This window comes from Balaenoptera ricei, chromosome 1, assembly GCF_028023285.1.
Source record: "Balaenoptera ricei isolate mBalRic1 chromosome 1, mBalRic1.hap2, whole genome shotgun sequence".
In the NCBI taxonomy this organism is placed as follows: domain Eukaryota; kingdom Metazoa; phylum Chordata; class Mammalia; order Artiodactyla; family Balaenopteridae; genus Balaenoptera; species Balaenoptera ricei.
In genome coordinates this window covers 167,512,446-167,538,190 of record NC_082639.1, presented here as the reverse complement: position 1 = coordinate 167,538,190, position 25,745 = coordinate 167,512,446, and the positions used below count along the sequence as shown (strand labels likewise).

Below are 25,745 nucleotides of genomic sequence, written 5' to 3'. Positions count from 1 at the left end.
TTTTCTTCCTTCTGATATACAAGTTATTTTTTTTTTTATGTAGTTTAATGTGTACATGTTTTCATTTATGGTTTCTGGGTTTTATGTCCTGCTTTAGAAACTCTTTTCACACCTGAATATTATAAAATGTTAATTCCTATAGGGCAACAGTTTAATCATAAGTGTAGAATAGTATTTTGTTGTTTAATCTATTTAGTATATATATAGTGACCTCCTTTTTAAATTTTGTCTAGCTTAGTGGTTTTTCAGTCTTAGCTACACATGGAATTCCCTGCAGTGATTAAAAACAATTTAGACACCTGATTCTGTGTCATCGGTACTGTGAGACTCTCTGGGTTGTGTCCTAGGCTGTCTATTTAAAAATATTTTTTGTTATGTATGTGTGTGGTGTGTAACTGTAGCATTATTCTAGATCTGGGGTTTTCAGCTCTCTCAGACCCAACTCCATCTTTCTATGACAGTTATTTTTATTGTCCTCTCTACTATCTTGAAATAAAAGTTTTTAGGTAATGCAATCTACCTAGTTACATATTTCAAAATTCAATATCAATATAAATGCCGTAACTGGAACATAAAGGAGAAAAATCATTAGACAACTTAAAATAATATGTACTTTAGTGTGTAAATGCTCAGGCGTGACTAGACCAGAAGACATAATTACAAAGTCACATACTTGTACCTATACAGAGTCACTGTGAAAAGGGAAGTACAAAATGCAGATCAGAATATGTGTTTTATTGGTTAACAGAAATACTGCAACTGGTGTTGGCTTCCGTGATATTCCCTTATGAAATATTGAGTAATTTTAGCTAAAGTCCTTAAAATGCAGTTTTCCCTTGATTTACATAGAGAATTCTGTGCTATTAAGGCTATGTAAAAACAAAGTCTTTGTTTTTATATGTGAAAGGAGGTTTAGTTCTAGGCTCAGATAATTATAAACAAGTTTGTCACCTTTATAGAACGTCTGATTGGACATTTAAATGTCCTCCTGGATTTGGAACAATTCTTTATTCTATGGAAGTATCCTACACAGGATGTCTAGCATCTCTGGTTCCTGGCCAGTGGCTGCCCATAGTGCTCCCCAAGCATTGTGACAAACAGAAACACCCCCATAAAATTCCCAAACAACTCCCAAGATTAGGATTACTCCCATGGGAAACCGCTGGGTTTAGTTAATCAGTTTATGTTCCAAATCAATATAAATACTGTAAAACATACTAAAATGTATAGAATCTGAAGTTGTTTTTGAGTCATACATGGACTTATACATTGAATCAAATTGACATCAAAGAATTGAATCAAAGGCATCTTAATTTCTTTTTATTTCCCCATCTAAAATGCTTGTCTCCCATTGTCTTTGTTTCTTTTTTTTTTTTTTTTTTTTTGAAAAGTTAAAAATTCCTTAATTTTTTATTCCTGGTACCACTACCACAATTTACAGGGCAATATACCTGATGTAATGAAAAGAAAAAGAAAAAGACAGAGCTACAACAGATAAAAGACCTCAGGAATGTACATCTAATTGACACTACGTTGCATTAATCAATAGCTGCACTTTTTGCAAACTGTGGCTAGGACAGTCCTGAACAAGAAGGGTTTCCTGTTTAAGCTGCAGTAACTTTTCTGACTATGGATCATCGTTCCTTCTGTGGCAGGTTTTTACAGTTCCTCTAATGCATTTGGGACGACTGTCTCAAAGTAACCTGCAGCTTTCCTGACACCTCCTCGCTCTCTCTCCTGCTAAGAACTGTAGCCCTTTTCTTCTGAGTTTTTAGAACCTTCTGCTACCATATCCACCACTTCCACCACCAGATCCATAACCACCACCATAGGGACTTCCTGAGCTTCTTCCACCAAAACTGCCCCCCTTCATGGGTCCATAATTTGATTGCTGTTGTCCACTATAATTTCCAAAATCATTATAGCTCCCACCACCACCATAGTTACCTCCAAAATTTCCTCCTTCATTGTAACCATCATATCCTCCACCACCGCCACCATATCCACCACCTTGGTTTCCATATCCTGGTCCACCACCACCATAGCCTCCTCTACTACTGTAACCAGGACCACCGCCATAGTTACCACCGTCGCCTCCAAATCCGTTATATCCACCATCACCTCCTCCATAACTACCTCTGCTGCCACCACCTCCACCACCATAGCCTCCTCTTCCACCAAAGTTTCCACCACGGCCAAAGTTACCTCCACCACCTCCAAAGTTTCCTCCACAACCCATAAAGTTGCCAGATCCACCTCCACGACCTCTTTGTGATCCAGCAGATTGCATTTCTTGTTTAGAAAGGGCCTTTTTCACTTCACAATTATGCCCATTAATAGTGTGGTATTTCTGAACAACAATTTTATCAACTGTATCATGATCATCAAAAGTTACAAAAGCAAATCCTCTCTTTTTTCCACTCTGCCTGTCTTCCATAACTTCTATGGTTTCAATCTTGCCATACTTTTCAAAGTAGTCTCTCAAATTACATTCTTCTGTATCTTCTTTAATACCACCAACAAAAATTTTCTTCACTGTTAGATGGGCACCAGGCTTTACAGAATCCTCTCTAGAAACAGCTCTCTTTGGTTCCACTACACGCCCATCAACCTTGTGTGGTCAAGCACACATTGCTGCATCCACCTCTTCAACACAAGAGTAAGTCACAAAACCAAAGCCCCTGGAACGTTTTGTTTGGGGGTCTCTCATCACCACACAATCTGTAAGTGTGCCCCATTTCTCAAAATGTTCTCTTAAGCTATCATCTGTAGTTTCAAAGCTCAGACCACCAATAAACAGTTTTCTCAACTGTTCTGGTTCCTTTGGATCATGGCCCTCCTCCCCCCGGCAGCGGCGGCGGCAACGGCCGGAGTCGGGCTGGGGGCGACCGGGCGGCGGTTTTACCTCCATTTTGAGACCGGACCTGTCTTTGTTTCTTAATGCAGTATTTTAATTTCCTTTGTCTTTCATGCTAATTTGTGCTTATTGTACATCATCGTTAATTTTCAACTATGAGAACAGAAAACATTACAGTCAGTATTGTGAACAAAATCTTAATTACATCCTGTATTTGCAGTAATAGAAGAAAATAGGAAAAAGTAAGTCAAGGGGTTACCTTTGAGAAAGTGGTGGATATATAATGTGTCCCTTGAGGTCTTGACCAAGGCTAAAGTTTGTAGAGTGAAGATAATGCCTATTGTTTTTGTATGATTGTGAAGCTTTGCTTCAAAGTCAAATGCAGTTGCTTACAAAATATCTTTGTAAACCTTTTCTGTGGTATGCTTCTATTAGTAAGCCTTATGGTAAGATGCGACCCTAACAATTAATGTTTTAAAAACATGGTTTTTAATATCATGGTAAGAAATGAAGTAGGCTGTAAAGTTGACACTATTACAGGCCAGTTTCAAGTGGAATGATTACTTTCCATATTTATATAGATCTGATTTGGCTTTTTGATGAAGAATGAACATCTTTTTTTGCTGAAGCAAGTGGGAAGGTAAGTATGTCTGATGTTTTCATGCAGTGATGGAGGAATAGCCTAAAGAAACATATTGTCTACTTTCTAATTACTGTTGAGAAATAAGAGCTCAATTTTAATTATGTTAAAGAAATAAAGTCATTTTTGACAAGAGTTTTCTAAAATTTGGAAGTTTCACTCTAAATGATGTCATCTAACAGATCAATTGATTCATTACCTTGGGTACATGTTGTAGTTCCTTTTCCCTGGTAAGCTTCCAGGAGGTTGAGCTGCTCAAAACTAGAGGTTTTAACAGGAGAGTTATAGATGATTCCTTATAGTTAAGTATCAATTAAAATCTGCTCTTAAGATCATTTGATCCATTATCTCAGCCTTATTCTACTAGGTACAATTCTTTTTCAGGTAGACACTTACTTTCAATACCAAATGAAAATTCTTCCACCAAAACTATGGTTCACCCTTCAGTCAGTAATCAAAAATGTCCACGCTCTAGTTTCCTGTCAGTGAGAATGATCGTGAATTTGTCTGCTTAACTCACCCTCATTCAAAGACGAGCTGAAGGAAAGAAAGTGTATAGGTATATTTGAATCAGTATATACCAACCTAACTTCCCAAAGGTTGGCAATAACAGTCATGGGAAACTGTGTTAACTTATTTATACAAATCTCTTAAATACAGCATTTTAGAACTTCTAGTAAGCTAAATATATTTCGAATCTCTAAGCAGGGTCTACAATACGAAGTGTTTTTCAAACTTATTTGGCAATGTAACCATATTTATTTTAGGGATCTTACAACACATTGGTACTTGCTGATTGTTAATCCAAGACTAGCCCCCTGAACAATAGAAACCTTTTCTTTCACTGAGTTATATTCTACTGACATTAAAGTAGCTCTGTGAAAGGCCATTGTGTTGTGAACTATTGTCAAAGACATTGTCCAGTTTGCTGATTAGCATTCTTGGAATAAATTCCTCCTGTGATTTAATACTTGGTAAAGCTATGTGTTTTTCTCTTATGTCAGATAAGAATTAGCTAAGCCATTATGATTTCTTTTTGCCTTGCCTGTGAGGCAGCTCAAATAATTGTTGCACACAAGCACGATAATTACTTAGCTCTCCTGTTTAGCTTACTAAGAATTTATACTCTCCCCCTTTATATTTATGTAGCTTGGTAGTTAGATCCCAGCTCTTGAGCCTTACTTTTTTCATCTTTAATATAAGGATGACAATATCTACCATTTGGATTATTGTGAAAATCAAATGAAATATTTTTTAATTGCTTAGTCATGTGTCTAACATTGTAGAATGCTAAGTAAATGCTAGAGGACTTTTTTTTTCATAATTTTTACATTTTCTGTTTCTAATTTTACAACCTTATTTCATACTCATCTTTACTTTGAAAGCAACTCAGTTTTATTTAGAAATGAGTAAAGTATAAATACTAAAAAAAAAAAAAATCACATTAAGAGCATTGCCATAGTGGATATGAAGGAATGAAATGAGGCAACTGTGAATAGAGTTGATAAAAGAAGTACCCCTTGTAAACAATGTCTCCAAGATTTGGTTTACAAGGAAATAGCAGCAGACAGACCACACCTTCACCCAGCAACCTGACACAGGCAGTCTTTCTGAGCAAAATGCTGTCTTGAACTTGAATCTGAGTCATAGTTTCAAAGTAGCTGCAGCTACTATTTTGGTTGTGCTGCATGTTGTGCTGTAAGTGGAAAAGAGAAACCTCTTCTATGGGGATTTTATAGGCCCAGAATTTGGGAGTGATTGAACTTCCAACTCTCATTTGGAAAAGAACATACTAGATATTTGGTTTAGCTGTCTTCCACTTGCCAGGGTTAAATATTGGATACTCTGGATTTTACTTCCATATAGAAGTAATCCCATGTAAAGGGAGTCATGGCATTTCTGACGCCGGACTCAAGGATAATGTCCATCCATTTAGTCCTCTTATTCCTAGTGTTGCGAGATTGGTGACTGGCTCTGTGGTCTCTTCAGCCCCACTAGCACATGGCTAGGATAATGGGAAAAGTGACTATATAATTTATCATCCAAACCACACTTTTCAGAATGGAAAGGGACACTATTAATAATTAGGCCAGTATACCATAAATAAACCAAGATGGTCCTGGGTAAAAATGACATTTGGTCATTTTAGCTAATAACCCCTTTCTATCTTGTCTTAAAAAAACAAAAAGGTTTTTTATTTTTTATGTTAGCCCTCTTGATATTTCTATACTTACTATAATAGCGCAGAAATTCAGAAAGCTATCTGCCCTGTTTTGATTTTTTTGAACCATGTGTTTTATTTTCTAATTTGGAGTGATATTTTCTTTTTGTATTCAAAATCACTGTCTATTATTGAATCCTATTTAATCACCTAAAAGGCTATCTTATAAATTATTAAGAAATACATAATGATTCTTTCTTTGGACTCTACCAGTTAGGTAATAACCAAGGGACAAATTGAAGGACAGAGGTGAAATGGAGGTTCTTGATGTCCATGCCTGGTAATTGCATACTGAATCCTGGATCATTAATAGTATTAGAATATTGCTTTCATTTTCTATTTGCAGTTATATTTAGGCTGTTGAAATTAATGTTGATGACTCACAACATTCAAAACCAGTGTAAATGAAAGTTAAATTTTTATGTCTTATATACCCTTCTCACTCTTGTATTAACAGAAAAAAGCTTGGCAGGACCACAAGCGAGAATGCAAATGCCTTAAAAGCTGCAAACCCAGATATCCTCCCGACTCTGTCCGACTTCTTGGCAGAGTTGTTTTCAAACTTGTGAGTATAAAACTTGTGAAATATGCTTGGGTTTTAATTTAACATAAGCACTTGCAATTGCATGTATTATTCATATTTAAGACTGAATTTAAATCCATGTCAAGGTAGAAGGTGGATTATTCCAGGGAGTGTCTTAAGACAAGACTTGTTGCTTTCCTATTAATCACAGCAGTGATGAAGTGCACCGCCCCTCTTTGAAGGCCCTGTGTGTGATCTCCTGTGAATAGAAACATAAAGTCCTATGTTTGGGGCATGAGATGTTAGTGATGCCTGTTACATTGCCTTTATTACTTTTCTACTGAGAACTAATGCACAGGGCAAGTATATAATTTTTTTGGTTGCCTCTTAAAGTGAGATTTTAATTAGATGATAATTAATCTTACAAGGAAGGATACTTATCTTTTTTTCTTTACTTTTTTTTTTTAAGCCAACATTCACTGAAATTGTTTCTCCAGTCCCTTTCCCTACTCTGCCAAAGCAGCTAGTGGATTCCCTGAAATCCCCCTCTGGTGACACCTTCCAGTTTTGGGTTGTTTTTTTTTTTTTGCCAGGCTTTAGAATGAATATCTCTTTATTGCAGGCTTCTCAGCTCTCTTGTGTCCTGTTGTCTGTTAACTTCTTTTGGCAATAAAATTTCATAGAGGAATTTAGGAATGTAAAAGTATATACCTAAAACTGATGCAATGTTGTATATCAACTACATCTGTACTAAAAAAAATGGATTTAGAATACCAAATTGGCATTGTCTTTGGACTGAATATACAACATCTGTCACATTTACTTACTACTATTTTTAAATGTACATATTGTGTTGAACTAAAATACACAAATTTATTTCAAAGCTTTAATAAACTCAGAGCAACTTTGTCATTATGCGTTTCTTTAATCACTGGATATTAAAAGTATAATAATATTATATTTGAGTCTGAACTTTTTTTTTACTTTATTAGTATTGAAAAGATAGAGAACCACTGTTAGAGCAGAAATGGGTTGCTTCAGAATCACCCAGGGCTCTAGTTCTCAGTCTTCACCCCGACCTACGGAATCAAAATCTAATAGAAAGTAACTGTAATGATAGCTACTTTCTGTTGAGCACTTACTGTTTCTAGGCCCTGTGCTAATTGCTTTACATGATATACCTTATTTCATCCCACAACAACTCAGTGCTATTATTATTCCTGTGTTTCACATAAGGAAATTGACACCTCAAGTTTAAGTAGCGTGCCCAAGGTTGCACAGTTTGTAATAAACTCTTATTTTTATTCGTCCATCTTTGCTTTTCTATAATAATTAGTAGTAAAACCCTTACAGTGATACAAGTCTGTGGTAGAATTGGGGAAAAAAAGAAAAGAATGGAAACTTCTTGTAAAAGAATTTTGTGTTTGGAAATTAAATTGGTGGGTCAGTTTGCAACACAGATTTTAAAGTTGTGACTGATTGAATAATTTAACTCTAAGAATGATGAGAAGGATAATATAGAAAATTATCTTTTTAACAGACTTGCATTTGAATATTTAAAGATATGCAAACATATTCATTTATATATTGGAGCACTTGAAATTGTTTTTGGTGTTTTCCCCCTTTCTTCATAGATGGAAGAAACACCCTCTGAATCGGAGAAACTTTACTCATTTTATGATCTGGAGTCAAGTAAGTGATTCTCTATCAGCATCTTAAAAGTTCTGTCATTTATTTGCTGAGCTGCCTTTTTTTTTTTTAAACTTTGTTTTTCTGTCTCTTTATTATGTGAGGCAGCAAACCTTTTCATGCTTTTATATAGACACATTAGCTTATTTAGTTTATTCCAGGGTAGCTTTGGCCCTAGAGGAGTTTGTGAGGTGCCATAGAGGTGTCCAGGTTAGGCAGTGAGGGGAGTATAACCCTTTGTCCAGCTGACAGAATAAATTTTACTTCTGTTTTTCTCTCCTCTTTCCCTTCTTCCCACTCTTGGTTTCTTTTTTTTTTTTTAAAGATTTATTGATTGATTGATTGCTATGTTGGGTCTTCGTTTCTGTGTGAGGGCTTTCTCTAGTTGCGGCAAGCGGGGGCCAGTCTTCATCGCGGTGCGCGGGCCTCTCACTATCGCGGCCTCTCTTGTTGCGGAGCACAGGCTCCAGACGTGCAGGCTCAGTAGTTGTGGCTCACGGGCCTAGTTGCTCCGCGGCATGTGGGATCTTCCCAGGCCAGGGCTCGAACCCGTGTCCCCTGCATTAGCAGGCAGATTCTCAACCACTGCGCCACCAGGGAAGCCCTCTTGGTTTCTTTTTGATGTTAGGGAACAGTAATGTGAATGGGGGCTCCAGGGAACATTTAGATAATAAGGAAAGTAGAAAGTACCGATCACTTAGGCTCTCTGACAGCGCTGAGCGTTGTTCTTCTCCTGAACTACCACGGCGGTGGCCAACCTCCTTAACACTGAGAGGCCTTGCAAATCTGAGTGTTAAGTGAACGTAGGGTTTCTGTTTCTTTCTACTGGCACAGTTCACAGATCCTCTTCATTGAAACTGTAAATGACTTTTAAGTCAAAAGTAGCAAGAGCTCATGGAGTAAATGTGCTACACAGTTTAATATTTCTGGATGGAGACAAATAAGGTCATCTAGTACAGATTTATGGTTATGGAATCCTAAGTGCCAATGATAATAAATTATTATTTAAGGAATCATTGGGTTAATTTGTTCTGTTGAACAAGTAATGTAAAGAAAATATGTAGACCTGACATGAGCAACAGAGTTATGCTGTAGTTTCATCTTGATCTATCTTTTCAAGTTTTAATAGAGAACTAGCCATTTTTTTCTTCATATAATACTGCTAGGTAAATAACATCTCTTGCAGTGAGTTTTACTATGAACATTAGCCCTGCTCAGTAGCAGTGTCATACACGCTGCCTTAAGTGAAGTGCTCTCAAACGTTATTAATTGAACTGTGCACTCCTAGTCTTCACACCCCTTTGTGGTGTAAATGAAACTGAGTTTTTAAAGGGGTGATATTGGCTTTGGAACTTTCTCCTTCTGTTTGGGTTGAAGCAGTATCATATCTTGTTTATTCAACCTGAAAAGAACTTGAAAATGAGATTTCTTTGGTTGATTCATGTTTTTTTCTTGATGTACTTTCTACTTGACCAATTTCACCAATTTGAACTTAATTTAACTGAACTTTTCAGTTCTTGCTTTCTGTTTTTTTTGTCTTTGAGATGATACTGTTTATCAGTTAGTTATGACCTGGTTGTAAATTGTTTCATGGAAAAGTCTACTTAAATTCACTAACTAAATAAGCATTTATGGTGCTTATTTAGTGCCATATTTAGTGCACTTATTTAGTGCAGGTGCCTCCTGCATGTGTGCAGGAGGATGTAGAAAATCTACTAACACACATCATTACTGATTTTGGTTTTAATGTTTTTTCATCTGTGTGTGTATTTATTTTGTTTTGGTAGGTGTTTGATCTTATTTTGTAGATAACGTTTGGCAGAATTTGATTGATAACGTATGATAATGATTTGTAGTTGTCAAAAAATAAAAAGATGCATTTGATCTCTGTCAGAATGGAATCTAGGGTAGGAAATATCTGCCTTAAGAGCTACCATTGAATACCTGAAAATTATCCATTGAAAGTTCACTGTGTGATTGTACTATTTATTTTCTCTTTAAAAAAGATATTAACAAACTGACTGAAGATAAGAAAGAGGGCCTCAGGCAACTTGCATTGACATTTCACCATTTCATGAGAGAAGAAATACAGGATGCTTCTCAGCTGCCACCTTCCTTTGACATTTTTGAAGCCTTTGCAAAGGTAAGTGTTAACTTTGGTATCTTTGCTAATGCCATAAGTCAACCCTTTACTCCTTATTTCGTTGTTGATCGTGAAAATCCAGGACCCTTCATGCCTTTATCAGTCCCCTGCTTTACTGAGTAGAGAATGGGAGAATGTATTGCTTCTATTGAAAAGAGTATTATTTTTTCTGCTTTATCAGTATTCTTACTAATGGCCCAAGTATGTTCATTGTCAGCTGTCAAAGCACACCCTCAAAAGAGTGTGCTTTCTTTTCTCAAAAGAAAGTAACATATTCCATTATTTTTTATGAATGGATTTAAGTTTGCCATTGAGTCCATTTAGTTTTGTGGTGGTTGTTTCAGCAATGGAGACTTCCTTGAAGTGAAAGAAATTATTGGAATCCATTTCTTGATTAAGTGAATTTTAAATAATATGAAAATATAACCATTTCTGATTTTAAAATAATTGCCCAAATTGCCAAAACATTTGTTTAAATGTTTTAAGTCACGAAAATCTTAGATTAGGGATAGAAAATAGGTATAATTTAATATTTCATTGTGGTCTCTTGGTAATGGGTACCTGAGTGCTCTTTTTGGAAGTGATTCTGAGGGTTTGTTTGGGCCCAGAGAGAAAGAATGCACTGATTGATTCTTTTTCTTTTTCTTTTTTAATTTATTTATTCATTTATTTATTTTTGGCTGTGTTGGGTCTTTGTTGCTGTGCACGGCTTTCTCTAGTTGCAGCGAGCGGGGGTTACTCTTTGTTGTGGTGCGTGGGCTTCTCATTGCAGTGGCTTCTCTTGTTGTGGAGCACGGGCTCTAGGTGTGTGGGCTTCAGTAGTTGTGGCACGTGGGCTCAGTAGTTGTGGCTCACGGGCTCTAGAACGCCGGCTCAGTAGTTGTGGCGCATGGGCTTAGTTGCTCCACAGCATGTGGGATCTTCCCAGACCAGGGCTCAAACCCATGTCCCCTGCATTGGCAGGCGGATTCTTAACCAGTGCGCCACCAGGGAAGTCCCTGATTGATTCTTGATATCTACCCTGGGATAGGGACAAAGGAACCAATATATCCTTTGTTATTCTCATGTGTTTGCCGTCCTTACTTTCTCATATTATGTGTTTGGATTTGTTTAAATATAGATCATATTTTTAATAATAAGTAAAATTTTACATTTGAGGGTGATTTTGTCAATTTTACAATTTATATTCACACATCCAATGATATATTTATCTTGTGAATATTTTTAAAGTATGTTTTATAATCTGCTTATTTTCTAAGAATTTAAATGTGATTAGTGTGATTGCTACAGATTTATTCTTGTTTTTCCCAAATGTAGTTTTATTCTTTAGGATATGCTCTTACGATTTTCTGATAATATCATCTTAGCATTACATTCTGGTTTGTCTATTAATTAAAATTGATTTCAAAATGTAAGTGTTGTTTATAATGCATCTGAGAAGTTTCTCATGTTTATTTCATATGCTTCTGAAAATTACAACCTATAGTAACGCTGTGTATACAGTGCACACAAGCTCTTTTGATGTTACATGCTATACAACGTAACACCTACTGAAAGATAAAAATATACCTTATGATGACTGTAACTTCATTTCTAGTGTTTCCTATTGTTGAAAAATGTTCAAGTGCTAATTACTGGAGTTATTAGTGTTCATAATAACTATTTAAAAATACTTTCATTGCTTAGTGTAAATTGTAAATTACTATCTTATTTCTCTTGTTTCTTTTAAAATAATTTTAATCTCATGTATCTTACAATGAACTTTTCTTTGTGCTGTGTAGGGGGAAATTCTGTCATTATGATTAAGCAGACAAAATTTTAATAATGTGCTTTCCTTCTCCCCACATATATTTGTTATTACTACAAAAGTAAAACATATACATTTTTGTAGTGTATGAGGGAATTGGACTCAGAGCTGTTATTTCTGCCTTAAAATATAGGTTAATAATCAGAGGAAAGCAGCATTAACCTATGGCTCCTGTACTTCCATATAAAAGTTTTGTTTATATTTTATAGATTGTAGTTATTTTTCTGCTTATACATTTGTCCTTAAAGGAGAAAACTCTCCTCCTTCTCCCCTCCTCCTCCCCTACCCCTCCCTGTCCTTCATTTTTTTAAAAGAATAGAATAGTCTTAAATTAAGCTAATCAGTGTCCTGCAAAGCTTAGGGATGAGCCCCTGAGCTTATAACTTTGCAAATGTGTGATGACGCAGATCATGACAAATGCGTTGGAATTGGGTGGAGAATGCTGGATGGAATTTTATCCCTATCTACTGCCCCCGCCCCATCTTACTGGTGGTATAGAATTAATCAAAGAGAAGAAATGGGCACTTCAGAGAGTGCTGCTTTCTTTTGCTGCTCCTACATGTGCAGACTGTCAGGAGTGGTTCTATGCTGACCTGCCTTTCTCAACCTAAGGAACTAACTTTTTAACTTACGCTTCAAAGAAAGCTGGCTTTACCTGGCCTCAAAAAGAAAAGCCTGTTTTATGTTTTGCTTTTCCTCCCACTCATTTATGTTCATTCAGGTTCTGTGCAGGTATTAGACATGCGAAGCTTGTATTTTGGCTCCTCTAATTGTCATTTAAGACGAGGAATTCTGAGAGCTTTTCCAAATTTGTTTCTATCTTATTTTTTTTGAATCTTTGATTATGGACTTTTCCAAACACACACAAAAGTAGAGAGACAATTGTAATGAACCCTCCTCATGTTTCCATCACTTGGTTTCAATAATTTTCAAACTTGTTTTATATCTGATAGATTTCACACAGATGTTCTTTTCCTTTATTTGGATTTCCAAACATTCCTTACAATTACTCTTTTGCTATCAGGCCTCTTGGCCTCCTGAGAGAGGTGTCTGTTAGTGAATTCACTGATCAAATTATGCAAGTTTTGTTTTGTTTTGTTTTTCTTTTTGTTTGCAGCACTCTTGTCCAGGGTTATCAAAATACATGGTTAATTCTAACTCTGAAAATTATCTACCAAGGCAAAGAATCTCAACAAGTCAAAAGTTTTACTTGGGGATATGCATATATTTATCAAACTTGTACTGCCTGGGAAGGAAAGGGGTTGGTGGAGAATGAAAAGGTTCTTAATCCTGAGAGCAAATTTCTTCTCTGCTGAGCTGATAGCTTTTTCTCATAGAAGACCATGATTAATTCCTCAAAAGTTAGCAATTTATATTTTGAACACTCTGGGGTTTTCTGTTGAAAAATAATGTATATTTCCTGTTGGACTAGGTTCTTAGTGCCTCTTGTGCCTCTGTTGCTCAGGACTTGGTTTTGCTTGGAAAATGTCCCCCCGTCCCCCTTCACTGATCCGAACACATTATTGTGCAGTCTTTTTTCCAGTTATGTTTCCAAGTGTTCCTTTTTTCTCCACTTCCTTATTACCAGTATTAGCCTCCCACTCCCATCCCCACATTCACACACACACACACACACACACACACACACACACACACACACACAGAGCAACTGGCAATTGGGATTTAGAGATAGTAGTTTGCTGTATAAAATATCCTGTTGAAATAAATGCTGGAGAGGGTGTGGAGGAAAGGGAACACTCTTGCACTGTTGGTGGGAATGTAAATTGATACAGCCACTATGGAGAACAGTATGGAGGTTCCTTAAAAAACTACAAATAGAACTACCATACGACCCAGCAATCCCACTACTGGGCATATACCCTGAGAAAACCATAGTTCAAAAAGAGTCATGTACCAAAATGTTCATTGCAGCTCTATTTACAATAGCCAGGACATGGAAGCAACCTAAATGTCCATCAACAGATGAATGGATAAAGAAGATGTGGCACATATATACAATGGAATATTACTCAGCCATAAAAAGAAATGAAATGGAGGTATTTGTAATGAGGTGGATGGAGTTAGAGTCTGTCATACAGAGTGAAGTAAGTCAGAAAGAGAAAAACAAATACAGTATGCTAACACATATATACAGAATCTAAGGAAAAAAAAAAAAAAAAAGGCCATGAAGAACCTAGTGGCAAGACGGGAATAGAGACACAGACCTACTAGAGAATGGACTTGAGGATATGGGGAGGGGGTGGGGTGAGATGTGACAGGGTAAGAGAGTGTCATGGACATATATACACTACCAAATGTGGGACAGATAGCTAGTGGGAAGCAGCCACATAGCACAGGGAGATCAGCTCGGTGCTTTGTGACCACCTAGAGGGGTGGGATGGGGAGGGAGGGAGGGAGGGAGATGCAAGAGGGAAGAGATATGGGAACATATTGTATGTGTATAACTGATTCACTTTGTTATAAAGCAGAAGCTAACACACCATTGTAAGGCAATTATACTTCAATAAAGATGTTTAAAAAAAAAAATATCCTGTTGACTTCTGAACTTACTGCCTGGTTGTAAAAATTAAGTAGGAAGGAGAAATTTTTCTAGGGGAGGATATCAAGGAGGACTTCACATAGGAAGCAGAAATTAATGGCATGAATTTCAGAAGAGAAGATGGTGTTGGGAAACAATTATAGAGAATGGTCTAGAAATACTTGCGGGGAGCGAGGGGGTACTGACTCCTCTAACCCCCGGGTAAGAAAAATATATTGACTTCCTATGGAGAAGATTTGAAAAGGCAGTTGTAACCAGTGGAATACATGTTTCAGTTATATTTAGTGATTACAAAAAGAGTTTGAATGAAAGCGTGATGCTTAAAATGTTTGTTTTGCTTTAGGTAGTAAGAGAAAATTAGCGAGGGTAGTAGTACCTCTAGAATTTCTGTAGCTGGGGAGCTGAAGAGGGATGATCTGGTTGGATGGAAATGTGGGAGTGATTTGCTTGAAGCTTTATTTGCATAAGATTTTGTTTTTTTTAATTTAGATTGTATGTTACTTGGGGGTGTGGCTGAATGGAAATAAAAGCATAAGGGTATGAGGAAAGTGGTGGTTCGCCACTGGCAATAATGAAGGTGGCCAAAGGGTGGGAGATGTACTGGGGATACTTGTTAGTGAGCACAGTGGAGGCGTGTGACTATTTGTATATTCATCAAAAATAGAGGCCAGGCTCATCTCTGCGGGCTCTTTTTCAGATTGTTTAGAGAAGGGAAGATGTATTTTTCCATCTCCACAGGCCCCTTCTCCTTCCCACTCCCCAACTTTTTTCCTTCCACTTCTATTTTGAAATAAGATTTCTGGTTAGATTTCAAAATGGATTTATCTTGGCAAGACAACTCCTATGGTTCAATCTGTTGATAGAGTTCGAAACATTTGCTACAAATATAGAGAATGTATATACAAATAATGATGACTATAAACTTTAAAAGGTGAGAAAATTACAGTTAGAGGGCAGATTTAAATGGGAGGTTGAATAGTAGTATGATGGCTAAGTTGCTTTTTCAGACAAGTTAGTGAAATTCTCTCAACCTCAATTTCCTCATCTGTAAATGGGAATAATAATAGTAATATTTACAGATTAAAGTGAGGGTTAACTCTAAAGTACTTAGAGTGTCTGACACGTTATTAATTTCTACTACTGCTGTGCCTATTTCCCATATTTATTTGTATTCTAGTATAAAACTTCGGTGTTGTATGTCCCCCTGTGTTGTCATGTAGCCAAGAGTGTAATCTGCAACTGATTGTAAACCAGAGTCTCAGGTGGTTGCTTACAGTTGTGTCCAGTGCTGGTATCTCATGCCCGTGCTGAGAATTACCTATCTTGTTGAGAAAAAAATTTTGCAGGCAGAAAATAGTACCTTTCCCTTAGTAACTGGCTTGGTTTCAGCCCATAGCTATTGGGAAAGAAATCATTTACTATGTCCTACATTCATCGCAACTCCATGATTTCAGAGTAGTTTCTTGGGATTTCATGTAGGAAATATAAAAGCAAGCTTACTATGGTGAATGAAATGTTTCTCACACATGAATCTTAAAAGGATGAAATTAAATTAAAGAGTTTTGTTAGTTGTCTTGTCATAGTTCACTGAAATGACATGGGATGTCTCTATTCCATCCCCCCAAACATACACTGGTAATTATTGGTAATGGTTATTCTAAATTTAATGTCAGTAGGCTTAGTTCTGAGCTTATTTTCTATGCATAGAGTATATTTTTTAGCGATCACTGTGCAGAGTTCTAGAACAATATACTTATTTTTTTTTCTGGACTTAAAACTTCTTTTCTAAAAATGCATTTGGTAGACTGATTAGAATGTGATAAGCTCTGAACAAAAAAAAAAATAGAAAATGGACTAGTTGCATAAAATGTTTCAAAACCGACATTAAATTGGAAGCAACAAGAATAAAAGTGACCTTCCTGACCACGAAACAGATATCATTGTTAGTGCTGCCAGAACTCTGCAAAGTACTTTTTAACTCGATAATATTATATAACTGCAACAAAATTTTTTGATTAGAAATTTCACATCTGTTTGAGAAGATGTTCCTTCTTTTTTTCTTTTAAACAAAATAATTTTCCTGGTACAATGTTATTTTTGTTATTTAGGGCACATCTGCGACCTCCAGAGCTTGCCTTCTGAACTCTAATTTTTAATGCTATTAGGGGGAGCTGGTTTTGCAATGTACACTGTGGTTGTATAGATTTGAAAGTGAGAATTTTAGGTGCTTTTTGTGCTATGATACTTAAAGTTTACATTCAGTTTCATTCTGAGTAAATTCTTTTTCACTGGGGGAGAATTTTTGTTTATTGGAGAAACAGTGGAGAGTGGGTTAAAACGAGAATCTGCTAATTCATAGGATGAAAATAAATAGTAATTTAATATTTTTGATTGAGATATGTTAGAAATAAGACACAAATGATAATATATTTAAGATTATACTTGCATTTGCCTGATACGTGCCATTAGAGTGTTAATAAATAGTCTTTGTGATATTCTGCCATAGCCTCATAATTTTAGTAAAGTATATAAGTCATCATGGAGGAAAAAATTACTAAATAAACCCTTATTGGGTCTTTTTACTTGCCAAAGAATGGTGTACCTCCGTAAAAGGCAAGAACAAATTTGTTTATGATATATTCAGTTTTTTAATCTTAAATTTTTTGTTTAGTTAGCCCTCTCATTCTGGATGTACTGGTGCTTTATTACTTCAGTGTTGCTGTTAGGCTAATTTGTGGGACAGATATTACCACTATTGTTTTGAAAGGTCAGGAGTGTGTATGTTTGCCACTTGGAGGTTTCAAGTTCATGTAGGACCAAATTTTAGAGCCTTTTTGTTGATCAGCTTAGTTGAATTTCACTACCGTAGCATGCTATAAAGTAGTAAAGAAAGCAATCTTTTGAATTAGTAAAGTGATGAATTATCTAATTACAAAGCTTATATGAAATGACAGTATGATAACTTTGGCTGCATTACTAAATGATCCCAGTGACTGATCAGATGTGCCTGGATTCCATTAAGGAAAAATATGCCATTAAATATTTAATACTAAAAGCGAGGAGACACACCAGGATTACTAACCTCCAATCACAGGGGTACATGTGTCTCTACATTTGGAGGTAGTTGCTAGTTGAGACATCTCTCTCGTCTGCTCACAACAGTTGCTAGAAGACTTCATTATTGGGATTATACTTTTCTTCTGGTTTTAAGTAAAGCAGGCAAACAGCCAACATTCTTAACTGCATGCACACCCTGGCATTCTAATTATGAAAAGCTGATGCATTTATGATGTATTTATTTATTTTTTACAATAGATTGAATCTCTGAGTAGATTCAAGGGACAGTTATTCTCAGAAATGTTCTTCCAAGTAAAGTGACATTTGTAGGACACTTGAGATTTCAAAACAAAATGTGTATTTTTAATGATGATATTTATCTATTATGTTCTTCATTATTAACCATTCAGTTACTATTTCTCTTCCTTTATGTGCAAATAACCTATGATGAGTTGGTGTCTGTTTTCATAGTTAAGGACCAGATGCCAAGTAACTTCTGAAGTTCAGAAGAATAATTAGTAAATTCTTAATCAGCATTTTTACTTACATGTATGTTGGTCAAGGTTGATTATGTACATAAGGCTAATGCTTTGATTAAAACTATTAATGGATAAACGTGTTGGCCAAGCCTTGTTGCCTTATTTACTTGAGTGTATAACTTGCCATTAATTCATATAGAGGTAATATTTTTAAAATGACAGTATGTCATTATGAAATGGTAGAGGTTACTTTCATTGCTTTGGCCTTCCCTTTAGTGACAAAAACCTTTATTAGAGTACTATGTCTCCCTACTAGAGTATGACTTTCTTAGAGCTAGGAATTACATTTTATTTATTTTGAATCCCTAGAAATCTTCATTGTATACAGTAGGTGTTTAATTGTTGACTTAGTTAAATAATGCATGAAAACTGTACCTTTTCTGTTTTATGGTGTATTCTTTGTTAAATATATTTTAAAATTATTACATTACTGTAAATATACAACACTAGGTAAAAAGGAATCTTTATTATGGTAAAATTCAAGAAGTTCAGTTGATAGCTCAGAATCACAGAAGCTGTTATTATCATAAATTCTTCAGGGAATAATGAATCATTATATTAATTATTCCAGAGTTCAGCAAACCTTCTCTGTAAAAGCCCACATATTTTACACTTTGTAAGCCAAGAAGCAAAAAGGAATTATTACTGGCGATTTGTAATGCACGCTGAGAGGGTTACTTATGGTCTCCATGGCAACTCCTTAACTCTTCCATTATAGTTGAAAGCATCCATGGATAATATATAAGTGAACGGGCGTGGGTGTCTTCCAATAAAACTTTGTTTACAGACACAGAACATTGATTTTCATATATTTTTTACTTGTACCCAAATATTCCTCTTTTTATTTTCCCCCAACCTTTTAAAAATGTAAGAAAACATTCTGAGCTTGCAGGCTGTGCAAAAACAGGTGGTGGATCAGATTTGGTCCATGAGCCATTGCTTGCCAACACTTAAATTATTTTTTGTAAGCCAGAAGATTTTTTTGTACACAGTAGGAGAAAGCACGTCTTATCAAAAACTTCTCTAATTAAAAAAAAAGATAGGAAATATTTTATCTGTTACCTTCTAACAAGCCACTGGTTCTACAGTTTTACATTGCCAATGACACTTGTAAGCATAGTATGTATACAATAATTGTTTTTTGAATATATTATTTTTTATCCTCAAAACATTTGATTCAATAAATTTAAAATGTTTTAATTCAGTAATATAGTAGAAGAGATGTAGTATTTCACTAAGGATTAGGAAGAAATAAAATTCTTAAATAGAAAAAATGTGTACTTTACTAATGTCTTACATACTTAAACTATCATTCTTAGTCTTTTGTTGTTGTTCTCTTTAACTACAGATGTTATAGTTTGTTCATTTGCCTTGAAAAGAAATGTAAATACACATTTTTCTTTTTTTAAAAAAATCTATTTGTTTAATTTATTTATTTTTGGCTGCGTTGGGTCTTTGTTGCTGCGCGCAGGCTTTCTCTAGTTGCGGCGAGCGAGGACTACAATTCGTTGTGGTGCGTGGGCTTCTCATTGTGGTGGCTTCTCTTGTTGTGGAGCACTGGCTCTAGGCACGCGGGCTTCAGTAGTTGTGGCTCGCGGACTCTAGAGCGCAGGCTCAGTAGCTGTAGCGCATGGGCTTAGTTGCTCCACAGCATGTGGGATCTTCCTGGACCAGGGATCGAACCCGTGTCCCCTGCATTGGCAGGTGGATTCTTAACCCCTGCACCACCAGGGAAGACCCAAGACACATTTTCCTAGTAGAATTATTTTGGCTGTGTAACTCGGGTTCAGAAATTTTTTGTTTGAGTCTTCAGATCTTTTGCTTAGATAATGGATATTGCCTTCAGATTTTACTTTGTGATTTGACTATTTCTGTTATGAATGAGAAGGACCTCTCATGGGAGGAAAAAAAAGGTTTTAGGGGTATAACACTAATAGTAATGAAAAATTGTGATAAACTACTCTGTTAAATTTTACTATTTTTAGAAACAGAGTGATAGTTTTGATGGCAGAAATCAGACATTGCTATATGATGAAGAAAACAAGGTGGTATATTATAAAGGTAAGCAGGTAAGTTTGGGGATGGCTTCTCTAAGTCAGATGAAAAAAATGTGGCCTGATCAAGAGAGAAAATAGCCCAACTACTATCTGAAAGGGTCAATTTTCATTAAATTTTTCTTCAGTACCTAGTGTTACGTATTTAAAGAGACGTACTTAGATAAATGTTCTTTGTAAAGTATGATGAAGGAAGGACAGAAAGTCCTGTCATATTGGGCAAGCTGACTATAGCTCAGTATCTGGAAGAGCTTTGTCATTAGAGTGGTCCAAGGATGTATCAGGCTGCCCTGGCATAGCTTGGAGCTTCCTGTCCCTGGAAGTGTTTCACTCCAGATTAGAAACACATGTCAGGATGAGTTATCTCCATGAATAAGGTAGGGCTTGATGATATGTAAAGTGCTCTGTGTTTGCCGTATTCATGGTGCCTAATGGAAGAATGTAGTATATCTTTCCCCATCCTCTCTATCCAAGTCCAGCTTATTTCTTTGATGAAATCCACCTGACTAGGATTGATCCTTCCTTGTTGTAAAATCAGTAGCCACTGGTATTTTCTATGCCAATCATTTGACAATGGTGAATATTCTCTCTTTTTATTAGTTGTATGTCTTCATTTTCTACATTCCCAGTTAGATTGTAAACTTTGTGAGAATAGGAGTCATGTTACCCAATTCCTTCCTTAAGCATAGTACAACCGTACAATTTTAGGCCTGAAAAGATCACAGAAACTATCCAGTTCCGTAGTCTCCCCACTTCCTTCCCTCTCCCTCTTTCCATGATGCATCAGTTGTGGCTCAGAGAAGGTTAATAAAATAGTCACCCAATGACAGGATGGATGCTAAAATTTAGGTCTTTGGAGCTCAAATGCTCTTTCTCCTAGTTGATGCCTAAGTGCTCAAGAATTAGTTTCTAAGTTGAAGTAAAAATGTGATAGAGCAAACAGAACTTAACGTTACAAACAACTTTTCAACAATATCTATTCCTTATATATTTTTTCTAGCTTTATTGAGATGTGATTGACATATAACATTGTATAAGTTTAATATGTGCAATGTGTTAATTTGATACACTTAGATATTGCAGAATGATTCTGACTGTAGGGTTAGGTAACACCTCCATCACGTCACATAATTACCAAATTTTTTTGTGTGTGTGGTGAGAACATTTAAGATCTACTCATGTAGCAATTTTTAAATATGATACAGTATTATCGGCTATAATCACCATGCTATCCAGTAGATTCCCAGAATTTATTCATCTTATAGCCGAAAGTATGTACCCTTTGTCCATCTCCCCATTTCCTGGCACCACCCCTCTCTATTCCTTATATTGAAGGTTATCAGTATAAAGCCAGAAAATTAAGAATAAGTTACACCGTAGGATTACTCTTAACAGCATTGGAAACTAGATTAGATTGTCTCTATAATGATGAGTTTCAGTCTCAGGGACTCTGTATGGCTATGTTTAAATGATGGTGACTTTCCAAACCATCTGGATACATTCCCTTCAGACAACTCTGTTATAAACAGAACTGCTGTATTACATACTTGACAGTATGTGGATTTGTTTTGTATTCCTCATTTTTTTGTCCCATATTTACCAGGAAGCCAGTGGGTATTTAGACACTGGTCTTTGTCTTACATTAACAGATCAAGGGATAAATGAGAGATTTATCACAAGCTGCCTAGTGCTGCACTCACCCAATTTTATTTTTTATTTTAATTTTTTTTACTCTACAAAGTACTTTAACAAATATAATCACATTTATTACTTACAGCAACCTTCTGAGTTATTGTTATTATTCCTTTTGCAGATGATGGAATGCTTAAGGTCACATTGTTTGTAAATAAAGGAACCAGAGCTTTAACCTATCATGATTTTAGATTTTCTCCATCCCACCATACTGCATTCTGTGTTATGTTAGTTTTGTGTTAAAGCTCTAATTATGAACTATTGTAAGCCTTAGGAGCAAAACCAGAGTGAAAGAAATGGAAATATGTATGATAAGATTTCTATCACTAATACTAAAGCATTACTATAGGCAAAGCTTTAAATTATTTAATTAGGATTCCTTCTGTTCTCATACAGGTAGTGCCTTACACGTCTCTGCTTCATATATTCAAATCTAAAAAGGGCTGGCAGGGAGGGTCGGGAGAGGGTGGGTTTTTCATATCAAATATTTCTGAGCTGATGCTGCCACAACTCTGTGAAAATAAAGCTGATTGAAATGGAATTTGCATGGAGTTAAGCTAACTTTTGAAATCTAGATTCCACAACCTTGAAGTACTGAATATTAAAACATTAATTATTCAAGAGCCTTCAGCTTGGTTCTATCTTGTTTTCAAGCCGTTACTGGATGTGTTTTTTTTCTTGTAATTATATAAATGTTTGCATTTATGGATTAAACCATTTTATAATGCAAAAGAGTATATATGCAATAAAGAATAAAATCCTCTTTGGCTTCTTTGGCACCTGTTTTTTCTGTTACGGGTATTTATTTGCCCTTAAAATTTATACCTGACATTAATAACATAGGCAAATAATTTAGAAATACTGTTTTTGAACAAATACTTGTCAAGTAAAAGCATTGAAACTATGTGTGACCAAATTTGGCAATTGTGGGAGCTATTTCAAGTTTTAATTAACATTTTGTTTTTGTTTTGATGCTATAGGAAAAGATTTATCAAGGCACTATTTATGCAAAGCTCTTTCATCAGGATCAGTTGAATTAGGAACAGGATTAAAAATACACTTTACAGCACTTTCTTTCCTACCCTCCTCCCCCATCATGGGTGGCAGTATTTTATTGAAATAACAGGGCCAACTCAGCATCTGAAGAGGCCCATGTGACTTGCTGGTTGATGTCCTGGGCCCTGTTTCATCCTTTTTTTCCCCTAATATTTATTTATTTATTTGGCTGCCCTGGGTCTTTGTTGCGGCATGTGTGATCTTTTAGTTGTGGCACGCGTGGTCTTTTAGTTGTGGCATGTGGAATTTGGTTTCCTGAACAGGGATCGAACCCAGGCCCCCTGCATTGGGGGCACGGAGTCTTAGCCACTGGACCACCAGGGAAGTCTCCCTGTTTCATCCTTCACAGCCGTTCATGGGCTCTTGGTGTTTCAAGTTTAGAGCGAAAGTTGGTAAGGTATGTTGTTTTGGTGCCTCAGAAGTCTTTTGTAATAGCAGGTGACTGTGGGTTTTCTTGTTTTCCATTTGTCCAAGAGTCTATAGAACAGTACCCACTTAAACCTCAAGTATGCAGATCTTAAGGTGTGATATTGTCCAAATTTTAGAAATCTTTTAATTGCCTTCTGTGGCATGACCTGCCGCTGATTCTCCTTCTACGTCTCATACCATTTTTTTAAAAAAAATTATCATTCACTAGTTCTCTTTTTACCTGTTGAATGACAAGCATTCCACTGCCATGGCCTGACTTGCTGAGCCTTGCCATTTCCTCTGAGATCCAATCCCATATTTTCTACTTAATAAAAATCTTCATTTGCATGATCTGTTTTAACTTCAGATTCATCCCATACTTAAACTCTTGTCTTATTCTCAGTAGGATGTGCTGCTTCTCCATCTTTTCTATCTTTTTTCTTAGCATGGCAGTCTCCTGAGTCAGCCACACCAGAAGCGTCAGGGAGGCCTCTGAATATTCCCTCTCTCTTGCCTTCTATACGCCCTGCTTATGCTGCTTTTGAAATATCTCTTAACTCTGTTCTTTTCGTTGTATATATTTCTTGCCTCTGGCCTAGTTAAGTCTTTTTATCTTGCCTACTTGGCTCTAACTAATCTTTTTGCCTCTCTTTCCCTGGATCTCAACCCATTTTTAATACCGCCTTCAGAAATATATATATATATAAAATTTTTTTAAAAATTAATTTATTTATTTTGGCTGCTTTGGTTCTTCGTTGCTGTGTGTGGCTTTCTCTAGTTGCAGTGAGTGGGAGCTACTCTTTGTTGTGGTGAGCGGGCTTCTCATTGTGGTGGCTTCTCTTGTTGCAGAGCATGGCCTCTAGGCACACGGGCTTCAGTAGTTGTGGCTCGTGGGCTCTAGAGCACAGGCTCAGTAGTTGTGGCGCATGGGCTTAGTTGCTCCACGGCATGTGGGATCTTCCCAGACCAGGGCTCGAACCCATGTCCCCTGCATTGGCAGGTGGATTCTTAACCACTGCACCACCAGGGAAGCCCTAGAAATATATTTTTAAAATACCAATCTGATCGTTTGTATCCCCTGCTTTAAATGTTGATTTCCTACTGCCTGTTGAATAAAATCAAGGTTTTAAAATATAGCATTTGAGGACTCTGCAGGCCTCATCCCATGCTGCTTTCCTGGAACTGGATGACTGCTTGGATAGACTGTAACTTGAGGGGTGTAACCATTTTCTTAGCACCTTGCATAGTAACCAGCAAGTTGCAGGGATTCAATCAATGCATGCTTTCGCTCTTTTACATTGTTGCATTGTCACCTGCATTTTGCTTTTCCGCCTTCACGTTATTGCACTGTCAGTGTGTTTCTTCACACTTCCAAAGCTTGATGATATCTGAAGCATTGTTGCTATGACAGTAGCAAACAAAGGTAGGCAGGGCAAGTAAGTCCTCTGGATACGGAATTATTTTTGACAGGCTAAGGTATTTTTGAGCCAATTTGTAAAGCTGCCCGTGTATATGAGAATACACAAGGAGAGGTTGTCAAAGCCAGTGTGACAAATCAGCAAAGCCTGATTATGGCTGCTGCTGCTGCTGTGTGTGTGTGTGTGTGTGTGTGTGTGTGTGTAAATGTGTAAGCAAGGAGGTGGAAATCATTGTGTTCCCTTGGATCCTAAAGTAGTGTGCTTCTATCTCGAAGTCATTCTGACTTGATAGAGGAAATTTAGCTTTGAATACTAATTATCAGCAGTAGTTGAGTGGGCTTCTGCTTTGTCAACACTGTTGGGTTTGATAATTAGAGAATTACAGGGATGTGATCAGATTTTGGAATTCCATTCCTGGAAGATATCTATGTGTTTGCTTATGGTTGTCAGGCGGGCTTCTAGCTTTTCTTTAGAGCAATTGCTAAACATAAGTTTTCTGTGCTGAAAATATTTTCCTCATATCAGTGATGTTTGGATGATCTTTGTCACTTCTTACCTCCTCAAAGTCACTAAAGAGAAGCTTGCAAAGTCCTTTGCATTTTGTGGAAGCAAGGCATTATGCTCTATAGTTATAGTTAGAACTCTTTCAGCTTATTAGAGTAGAAGGGTATTTTCTACATGGCAAGGAGTGTTTAGACTTAGATGATCTTGGTATTTAAAAGTTCTTTTGAAAACAACTTCATGTTTTCAATTACAAAATAATACAGTGGCTCAGAGAGTGTGATAATTCACATATATAGTGATAGTTATCAGCATTTCTTGGGTAGAATTCAGAGTACTCTAAACTCTTGCCATTTATCATTTCCCCTAACAGTCAAGATTCCTTTCCTAATTCCAACCTTTGCATGTACAGCTCTTTCCATTCTTCCTGGCAAATTCCTTTTCATTCTTCAAGATTCACTTCAAATGCCCCCTTTTCTAGGAAGTCTTTCTCAACTTCCTTGGACATGGCCCATTATGACAGGAATGAGAAAGTTGAAGTATAAAATATAAGTGGATTAAAGAAATAAGAGCAGTCATG

General features: G+C 36.4%; 1 protein-coding gene and 1 pseudogene across 5 annotated transcripts in view; one reads left to right on the top strand and one right to left on the bottom strand.

Annotated features, from left to right (window-relative positions):
• SMYD3 (SET and MYND domain containing 3) overlaps positions 1 to 25,745 on the top strand; it is a 715,741-nt gene that overhangs the window by 188,089 nt on the left and 501,907 nt on the right. For 4 of the 5 annotated variants that reach the window (XM_059905341.1, XM_059905330.1, XM_059905320.1 and 1 more), the window contains exons 3-5: positions 6,176 to 6,283; positions 7,876 to 7,933; positions 9,937 to 10,073. In XM_059905341.1, the coding sequence (XP_059761324.1) occupies positions 6,176 to 6,283; positions 7,876 to 7,933; positions 9,937 to 10,073 (303 nt within the window). Of the gene's footprint in view, positions 1 to 3,438; positions 3,498 to 6,175; positions 6,284 to 7,875; positions 7,934 to 9,936; positions 10,074 to 25,745 lie in introns of all 5 variants that reach the window. The other variant, XM_059905348.1, reaches the window with a different exon arrangement.
• On the bottom strand, positions 1,526 to 2,916 carry LOC132353822 (heterogeneous nuclear ribonucleoprotein A3-like; annotated as a pseudogene).